Consider the following 10,400-nt stretch of genomic DNA (forward strand, 5'->3'; position numbering starts at 1 on the left):
TTTTTAGTAGAGATAGGGTTTCGCCAAGTTGGGCAGGCTGGCCTCAAACTCCTGGCCTCAGGTGATCCGCCTGCCTTGGCCTCCTAAAGTTCTAGGATTAAAGGCTTGAACCACCACGCCTGGCCAAGAAGTCTTCCATGGAGTAAAGCTTTATAAAAGTTTTACATGGTGTAGCTGGTCACGGTGGCTCACACCTGTAATCCCAGCACTTTGGGAGGCCCAGTGGGGCAGATCGCCTGAGGTCAGGAGTCTGAGACCATCTTGGCCAACATGGTGAAACCCTGTGTCTACTGAAAATACACACATAAAAAAAGAAATGTGTGTGGTGGTACATGCCCAGTATAACCCAGCACAGAGGCCAGATGGAGGACGGCTCAACCCGGGAGGGCGGAGGCAGTGAGTGGAGACTGGGGCCTGCACTCCAGCCTGGGGTGATAAAGAACTGAAACCATCTCAAAAGTGTGTTTCAAGCATGCAGGTTCTGCTTTTTCCCAGCAATCCCATGCACCTGGGAGTTTTGACGGCCATGACCACAGGTCAGGGAGATCTAGACCATCCTGGCCACGGTGGAAACCCCGCCCTACTAAAATATGCGGAACCAGCTGGGTAAGGGAGTGGCTTTTCCTGCAGTCCCAGCCACTGGGATGCTGAGGAGGAATGGTGAACTTGGGAGTATGGATTTGTAGTGGATGGCAGATCCGGCCACTCCCACCTCACAGAGCGACCTCTGCCCAAAAAAGCCTTACTGGCAAAATCTATAAAAACGCTCTTATTTGACCCAGTAAGCACTTTCTGATTTAGGTTGATTTTGTCGGGCAAACCTGTATCATTCTATATGCGTAGCTCTTCAGAACCCAGTTTGATAAGCTAAAGGGTGCAGGCATTTCAGATCTTTTGAAGGTACGCATATCAGCGTTTCAAAGACTCTGGGGAAGCAGGGAGCCCAAGCAGCACCATCCCCGCCCCCATCCCTCCTCTTCTCTCCCCTCCCTCTCTCTGCTGAGTTTTCATATTTACAGTATTTTGCACGTCTTGATGTTGATAAAAATCAGGATGTACAGTTCATATTTTAGACGCCAGGAGCTTATAGCATGCACTCCAATGTTAATTGATTGTATTTTATTAATGTGTTTTTTCTTCATCCAAAAGCAGATTTCTCATCTATGTGGAAGGCAGAAAGCAGACACCAATGCTGAATGAATACTTAACCGTAAAACTGAAAGAGGATTGTAGTTCTTCATAAACGACACTTAATTCCAGCGGGGAGCAGAACTAGAAAGTTAATTTTTAAACATCTACACTTTATTTTCAAGTTAATCATTTTTGTGCTGAAGAAATATTTTCGTGTGTAAGAAAGTAGACCTTATTGTACATACAGAAACTTGGAATTATGCTAAGAATGAAAAAGACTTCTCTGTAAAGATACAGACTACAGCTAAGTGCTAGAGAAGCTCTTTAAAAATGTGAACGTCAAATAGAGAAGGAACCCCTGCATAGAAAGTGCTGTTTTAACTATCTGATTTTTTAAAAATCTGTGCATACATTTAAATTCTAAACAATAGCTTATCAGAGTCAGTTCAAAATATATGAGAAATAGTATTCTCTCATGGTTTTAGCTCTTGACTTTGCTATGTAAAAAGACGTAAGATGCTTTGATATAAAATGTAACTGGAAAATAGCTCCCTGGTTACTTGAGGTCCTTCTGTCCCAAGCTGAGCAGAGCCCCATCTTTCTGGGTCTATAGTAGTCCCACCTACTGACACAAGCCAAAGCTTGTTGGAAGATCAAATTTTATATGCGTTTTTAAAAATCTTAAAGACTAAAACACTTCCATTTTAACTTGTAAAGTAATTTAATTTTTTAAAGATTATACTATATGCCTCTGTGTCTTCTCTAAAATAATTGATCAGCTTCAGTCAATAAAAGATATTTTTAATACTAAAGAAAAAAATATGTTTCCTTGGTTTCTTTTTATTTTACTGGAGTAAAATAAGGAAGGTTCATCGCGTTTAAACTGAACCTGGCAAGTTAATTTCCTCAGGAATGGGAATGTATTTTTTTAAGCATTGCAGATATCAAAGTTCTTTTGTGCTGAATAAATGCGCCTTTGTTAACAGGTTTCAGGGTTACTTCAGAGATGATTTTCATGAGCGGGGAAGAGCCACCTCATTTAGCCTTTTTAATTAGGGTGCTGAAAAGAGAAGTTGGGTGAGGTTTGGTTATGTTCTTTATCAATGTGTGCTTTCTCCCTCAGGCTGGGCTGTCCAGAGCAAAACTGAGAAAGGTATAGTTGCTTCTGAGCTGCTGCCTGCCAAGTAGAAACCTAAAATGACCCTTGGGAGACTGACTTCCAATCTGAGAATCAAAATATTAAATTTTCTCCTCTTCTTCTTGTTCATGGCTGCACATCAACTTGCCTAGTGAAAAGGCAACACTGAACAGGAAAATGTCAGGGAACTAAAGGATTTGATAACAATTAAACATTATTTTATGGCTATATGTATTTTAGCTCATAGGATTATAGTATCTGCGACACCTGACACCTATTGTATCCCACCACCTTATTGTTCCATACGCAATTCAACAATGAGAAATTTTGGCCGGGTACAGTGGCTCATGCCTGTAATCCCAGCACTTTGGGAGCCGAGGCAGGTGGATCGCTTGAGGTCAGGAGTTGGAGACCAACCTGGCCAACATGACAAAACCCCCTCTCTACTAAAAATACAAAAAATTAGCTGGGCGTGGTGTCACGCGCCTGTAATCCCAGCTACTTGGGATTGTATCTAGCTCAACCTAAGTTATTTATTTTATTTTGCTTATTTTTTGTTTGTTTATTTATTTTTGAGATGGAGTCTCACTCTGTCACCCAGGCTGGAGTGCAGTGGCGCGATCTCGGCTCACTGTAACCTCCGCCTTCCAGGTTCAAGTGATTCTCCTGCCTCAGCCTCCCAAGTAGCTGGGACTATAGGCGTGTGCCACCATGCCCAGCTAAATTTTGTATTTTTAGTAGAGACGGGGTTTCATCATATTGGCCGGGCTGGTCTTGAACTTCTGACCTCATGATCCACCTGTCTCAGCCTCCCAAAGTGCTAGGATTACACACATGAACCACCGCACCTGGCCCAACCTAAGTTATTTAAATGACAGATTTTGTTTGTTTTTGTGGCTAAATAGTATTCCATTGTGTATATATATACTACTTTTTTTTTTTTTTTTTTTTTGAGACAGAGTCTCGCTCTGTTGCCCAGGCTGGAGTGCAGTGGCTCAATTTCAGCTCAGTGCAACCTCCACCTCCTGAGTTCAAGCAATTCTCCTGCTTCAGCCTCCTGAGAAGCTGGGATTACAGGTGCCCACCACCACTCCTGGCTAATTTTTTGTTGCTTTTTTTTCAGTAGAAATGGGGTTTCGTCTTGTTGGCCAGGCTGGTGTTGAACTCCTGGCCTCATGTGATCCTCCCAACTCGGCCTCCCAAAGTGCTGGGATGACAGGCGTGAGCCACTGTGCCCAGCTAAATTTTGTATTTTTAGTAGAGACGGGTTTCACCATATTGGCCAGGCTGGTCTTGAACTTCTGACCTCGTGATCCACCCATCTCAGCCTCCCAAAGTGCTGGGATCACAGGCTTGAGCCACTGCATTTCTTTATCCACTCATCTGTTGATGGGCATTTTATTGCTTCCACATCTTGGCTGTTGTGAACAGTGCTGCAGCGAACATGGAGTGCAGATACCTCCTCCCCTAAGGTTGGAGAAATTTCTGTTAGAGAGGCGGTCTCCTTCTTTTTTTTTTTCCTGTACTTTAATGGATGCAGAGAGGCAGTCCCATAGCGTATTTGAAATAGTGCTGTAATCCCAGCACTATTGAAATAGTTACAAGATAAAACTAGATTTTAGCATTTATGTTTTATCACCAACATTCTTAAGATCAACACATCCGAAGAGGAGGCAAATGAATTATACTACAATCTGCCTGTCAGAAATAACCTCAGCATTGGAAAAGACTGATATAAGGGTATTTTTAGAATCTGTGAACGGATTTTTTTTTTAATTTTATTTTTAGTGACAAGGTCTCACTCTGTCACCCAGGCTGGAGGGCAGTGGTATCATCATAGCTCACTGTAGCCTCAAACTCTTGGGCTCATGTGATTCTCCTGCCTCAGCCTCCCAATTAGCAAGGACTCCAGGTATGCGCCACCATGCCTAATTTTTTTTTTTTTTTGAGACGGAGTCACGCTCTGTCACCCAGGCTGGAGTGCGGTGGCACGATCTCAGCTTACTGCAACCTCCGCCTCCCAGGTTCAAGAGATTCTTCTGCCTCAGCCTCCCAAGTAGCTGGGATTACAGGCAACTGCCATCATGCCCGGCTAATTTTTGTATTTTTAGTAGAGATGGGGTTTCACCATGTTGGCCAGGCTGGTCTTGAATTCCTGACCTCAGGTGATTGCCCACCTCAGCCTCCCAAAGTGCTGGGATTACAAGGCATGAGCCACCATGCCTGGCCAAATTTTTTATTTTTCATGGAGACAGAGTCTCAGCATGTTGACCAAGCTGGTCTCGAACTCCTGGCCTCAAGCAGTCCTCTCACCTTGGCCTTCCAAAGCTCTTGGGATTATAGGCATGAGCCACTGCATGCACCTGGCCTGTGAAGAGTTTATTTATTTATTTATTTATTTTCTAGAGATGAGGTTTCACCATGTTACCCAGGATGGTCTTGAACTCCTGAGCTCAAGTGATCCACCCATCTCAGCTTCCCAAAGTGCTGAGATTATAGGTGTGAGCCACTGTGCCTGGCCAGTGAACAGATTTTTGTCGTTGTTGAGATGGAGTCTCACTCTGTCACCAGGCTGGAGTGCAGTGGCGCTATCTCGGCTCACTGCAACCTCTGCCTCCCAAGTTCAAGCGATTCTCCTGCCTCAGCCTTCCGAGTAGCTGGGACTACAGGTGTGCGCCACCACACCCTGCTAATTTTTGTATTTTTAGTAGAGACGGGGTTTCACCATGTTGTCCAGGATGGTCTCGATCTCCTGACCTCATGATCCATCCGCCTCGGTCTCCCAAAGTGCTGGGGTTACAGGTGTGAGCCACCATGCCTGGCCACCAGATTTTTTAAAAACAGAAATAGAAATATCCTCAAAGAAAAAAAGTTCTGAATTAAGATAATACATAAACACTAAAAGCAGTTTTACCCCGAAAGTGTCAATAGAATGCATAGAACTTCTTGGCTGCATGGGATAAGGTTGTCTCCATACACTTCAGGAAGGAGACTGAAGACTGAAACCTTGTTATGTTCTGGCAAACTGATCCTGGAGTTTTCTTCTGTGGCTTTGTGTGGTTTGACACCTGTAGCTGGGGTGGTGGGTTTGCAGTGTTGTACTTTTGTTTTTCTTGAGCCATTTGATGATGATTTTGTTAGGACACATTGCAGGAAAGTTCATTATTCTAGGCCTTCAACAGAATAATCTTAGCAACCTCTGGTGTGATAGAGAACAGAGTGAATAGGATCAAAATAAGAAACCAGACACATTCATCAAGACTGCAGCTGACAAGGAGGTTTAAAACCCAGAATGCGGCCAGGTGTAGTGGCCCATGCCTGTAATCCCACCACTTTGAGAGGCCAAAGCTCGTGGATCATTTGAGGTCAGGAGTTTGAGACCAGCCTGGCCAACATGGCGAAACCACTTCTCTACTAAAAATACAAAAATTAGCAGGGCATGGTGGGTGCCTGTAATCCCAGCTACTCAGGAGGCTGAGGCACGAGAATCACTTCAACCTGGGAGGCGGAGGTTGCAGTGAGCTGGGACTGAGCCATGCACTCCAGCCTGGGCGACAGAGTGAGACTCTGTCTCAAACAAACAAACAAACAACACCCAGAATGGTCTTTGAGAGAAGCTGATTGAATGAAAAGTGTACATGAATCAGTCCTCCAAAGGATGATGTCTGGGTTCTCAGCCAGATGCATGCTTAAGAAACCCAACAACAACGACAAAAAGAAACCCAACAAAAAAAGAATCAAAGAATTTTGAGCACACAGTAGGGGCTTTGCTGGCCACTGGAGACACAGCAATGAGCAAAGCAGACAATCTAGTCGTAGAGACACAGTAATCTAAGAATCCCATAAATAGTTCACGAGAGACTGGTTAGTGTTACAAAAGAAAGCTTTGAGATATGATGACAGCTTATAATAGGGACTCGGGCAAAGGGTGGAGTGTTCAGAGAACGCTTCCCTGAAGAAGTGACATCTGAGCCAAGAGTTAAAGACAGGTGGATGCTAAGTAGGGCGAACAGGAAGCAGAAGAGAATTCCAGGCAGTAGGAACAGCATGTGCAAAGGCTCTGAGGTGGGAGGGAACATGACGCATCTGGGACCTGATGGGCCAGGATGGTGCAAGATGAAGCCAGAGACAGAGGCTGGCGCCAGATCATGCATACAAGTCAATGAGTCACGGTGGGTGTGGCAGCATACCATGTTTTAGTGCGCCAGATGATGTAAACTCTCCTGTGTGTCTTGGGTTTTCCTTCAAACAAGGTCTTATTTGTATTCCAATTGCTTTGCTTTTGTAATAGGGGTGAGCAGGAATTCAACAGCCCTGGAGATACACCAAAACAGGACCCTGATTCTGATGGCATGAAGAATCTCAGGCTGGGAGCAGTGGCTCCTGCCTGTAATGCCAGCACTTTGGGAGGCTGAGGTGGGAGGATTGCTTGAGTCCAGTAGTTCAAGACCAGTCTGGGAAATGTGGTGAGACCCCCGTCTCAACAAAAAATTTAAAAATTAGCCAGGCATGGTAGTGCATACCTGTCGTCCCAGCTATTCTGGAGGCTGAGGTGGGAGGACCACTTGAGCCCAGGACATTGAGGCTACAGTAAGCCATAATCCAGCCACTGCACTCCAGCATGGGTAACAGAGCAAGCAAGACCCTGTATCCAAAAAAATAAAAATAAATAAAAAGCCAATCAGTGACAGGGCCAATAGTAGACCAGGCCTCCTGTCTGAAGATATTAGAGAGATGAACCAGAAAAATTAAGAGTGGGGAAGTTTGGGCCAGGCACGGTGGCTCACGCCTGTAATCCCAGCACTTTAGGAGGTCGAGGTGGGTGGATCACCGGAGGTTGGGAGTTCGAGACCAGCTTGACCAATATGGTGAAACCCTGTCTCTACTAAAAATACGAAAATTAGCCAGGTTGTGATGGTGCACGCCTGTAATCTCAGCTACTCAGGAGGCTGAGGCAGGAGAATTGCTTGAACCCAGGAGGTGAAGGTTGCTGTGAGCTGAGATCATGCCACTGCACTCCAGCCTGGGGGACAGAGGGTGACCCTGTCTCAAAAACATCAACAAACAAACAAACAAATGAGTGAGGAAGTTTGTATACTTATGTCCCCAGTGATGCTCTCTTGTGAGATCAGCTGTATGTTGAAGTATACCAAATGGGGTGTTTGTTTACTCACTTTTTCAGCCCTTCACTTCACATACACTTACTGAACATTGCTATGTGCCAGGTGCCCCGCTAGGCATTGAGTACATAAAACTGAGTAAGACAGAGTGGCCTTCTAATAGCTCAAAATCTTATCTACACATAAAGTACAGTCCCGTGGAGATATATTAGGAGAGTGCTCTTGGGCCCCAAACAGCAAGCCCAAGGTAGTATAGTACTGAAAGTCATCGACCACAAAATGTAGTCCAAATGGCATGGGTGTTGAGAGCACTGGCTTTGAAATCAGGCACATCTGGGTCTGGATCCCAAATGCACAGTTTATCAGTTGTATGAACCTGGGCTAAACTCTGAGCCTAAGCTTGTTTGTTGGTCTGTAAAAATACCATCAAGAGGCCAGGTGCAGTGGCTTCGGCCTGTAATCCCAGCACTTTCAGGTGGGGGAATTCACTTGAGCCCAGGAATCTGAGACCAGCCTAGGCAACATAGCGAGACTGTCTCTACAAAACAAATTTAAAAATTAGCTGTGCGGCCGGGCACGGTGGCTCAAGCCTATAATCCCAGCACTTTGGGAGGCCGAGACGGGCGGATCACGAGGTCAGGAGATCGAGACCATCCTGGCTAACACGGTGAAACCCCGTCTCTACTAAAAAATACAAAAACTAGCCAGGCGAGGTGGCAGATGCCTGTAGTCCCAGCTACTCGGGAGGCTGAGGCAGGAGAATGGTGTAAACCCGGGAGGCAGAGCTTGCAGTGAGCTGAGATCCGGCCACTGCACTCCAGCCTGGGCGACAGAGGGAGACTCCGTCTCAAAAAAAAAATAAATAAATAAAGTAAATAAATAAATAAATAAAAATAAAGTTGTTGATGCTTTATTATTTACTTATTTAATTTGAGACAGGGTCTCACTCTGTTGTCCAGGCTGCAGTGCAGCGGTGTGATCTCAGCTTACTGCAACCTCTGCCTTGCAGGCTTAAGTGATCCTCCCACCTCAACCTCCTGAGTAGCTGGGACTACAGGCACGCCACCACGGCTGGCTAAGATTTTTGTATTTTTTGGTAGAGATGGGGTTTCATCATGTTTCCCAGGATGGTCTCGAACTCCTGAGCTCAAGTGATCCACCTGCCTCAGCCTCCCAAAGTGCTCAGATTACAGGCGTGAGCCACTGTGTCCGACCTCATCAACAACTTTAAAGAAGAATAAGTGAGATACTGTTTAACAAATGCTGAGCCTGGTGCCTGGCATAGTAATAGGCTCTATGATTATTTAAAAAGCCGGTTGCTGAGGGGAAGTCACTGCGGCAGATGTGCTAGACCTAGAGGGGCTGTTGCCTGGTTGAAAAGGTATGCTGTATGTGCGTGAAAGGTCACAGGAGAACCACTTTTGTTCTGTGTGGAAAAAGGAGTGTGAGAAACAGCTGGAGCATAGCAAAAGGCCCCTTTACTGTGGTCTTTATTTGAGCACAGCTATTGACTAAGTTGCCGAGGATTAAAAACCCTTTATATATGAAGGGTAAAGCCCAGTGCCTGTCAAATAATAAGCATTCAATACATATCAGCGATTGTGATTCTACTGTTGTTCTGATAAAGAAGCTTTTTAGTGATTGGAATGAGAGAAAACAGGATTAATTTCTCCTTTTGGTGGAGTGAGAGGAGAGTCTTGGCAAATGTATCTTTTGGGGTCAGCTCTAGCTCTTGGGCTAGAAGGTGAGGAATCGGTTAAAGAAAAGAGTCCCTGGCCGGGCGCGGTGGCTCACGCCTGTAATCCCAGCACTTTGGGAGGCCGAGGCGGGCAGATCACCTGAGGTCGGGAGTTTGAGACCAGCCTGACCAACATGGAGAAACCCTGTCTCTACTAAAAATACAAAATTAGCCGGGCATGGTGGCACATGCCTGTAATCCCAGCTATTTGGGAGGCTGAGGCAGAAGAATTGCTTGAACCCCGCAGGCGGAGGTTGCAGTGAGGTGAGATTGTGCCATTGCACTCCAACCTGGGCAACAAGAGTGAAGCTCGGTTAAAAAAAAGAAAAAGAAAGAAGAAAAAGAAAAAAGAAAGCAAGAGAGAGAGAGAAAAAAAAAGAGAAAGAAAGAAGAAAATAAAAGAAAGGAAAGAAGGAGAAGGAAGGAAGGAAGGAAGGAGGGAAGGAAGGAAGGGAGGGAGGGAAGGGAGGGAGGGAGGGAGGGAGGAAAGGAAAGGAAAGAAAGGAAACAAAAGGGTCCTGAGGTTACAGTCTCACTAAGGAGACAAGGGTCAGGATTACGTGGGCGTCATTTTCCTCCTTACAGGCAGGCGGTGCCTCTCTCCCTTCAAAAGCAAGGGACCTTTATGCACGATTCCACATCTGCATTCCGATAGGAAAGGGAAACAGCAGAAACAAAACACCCATCTGAGCTGCGCTTAGAGAGGACTCTGGGCTTTTATTTATTTTTTTACTTCAATCTTGTGACCAGTAATTTTAAGGGGAAGCCAATAATAATGTTTTTTAAAAGCCTCACGCCACCCCCGGCGGCATCTCCTCGGTGTACTTTGCTTTCAGATCCGCCTGCCTTCTGTCCCAGCCTAATACTGCCCGGCCTCAGCCCCCATTGTCCCTGGCGCTGGCGAGGTGTCCGGTTGCGGAGCCGGCTGCGTCTCTGGAAATGCATCCTGCAACCCCGCATGGATAACAGCTGCAGCTATGTCAGAGATGCACAAAGAGGGGAGAGTGTCACTGTGTGCCTTTTGACACATACGTTAAGACCAAAAAGGAAAAAAAAAGTCTATCTATGCTGCCACCGACCAGACTCATGGAGGCCAGATTTTCTCCACCAGATCTTGCCTTAGTGCAGACAAGACTTAGTGAGTTCGGGGAAGGGGTTGGGAGAGGGACCACGGGGTCCCTATCCAGGAAAGGAGGAGGGAGGTTCTCCCCTCCCTCCCTCCGGGGTTTAGGAGGTGGATTAGAGTGTGGGGAGGGAGCTGGGGGCGTTTGGC

At 45.9% G+C, this 10,400-nt stretch overlaps 1 protein-coding gene across 1 annotated transcript in view; it reads left to right on the top strand.

Moving 5' to 3' along the window:
* CCDC62 (coiled-coil domain containing 62) overlaps positions 1–2,114 on the top strand; it is a 56,655-nt gene extending 54,541 nt beyond the window's left edge. The window contains 1 exon segment of the mRNA XM_003907320.5: positions 1,153–2,114. Within this exon segment, the coding sequence (XP_003907369.2) occupies positions 1,153–1,243 (91 nt within the window). The 3' untranslated portion in view covers positions 1,244–2,114.
* Positions 2,115–10,400: the final 8,286 nt, after the last annotated feature.

The sequence above is a fragment of the Papio anubis genome, chromosome 9 (genome assembly GCF_008728515.1).
Source record: "Papio anubis isolate 15944 chromosome 9, Panubis1.0, whole genome shotgun sequence".
Taxonomy (NCBI): Eukaryota; Metazoa; Chordata; class Mammalia; order Primates; family Cercopithecidae; genus Papio; species Papio anubis.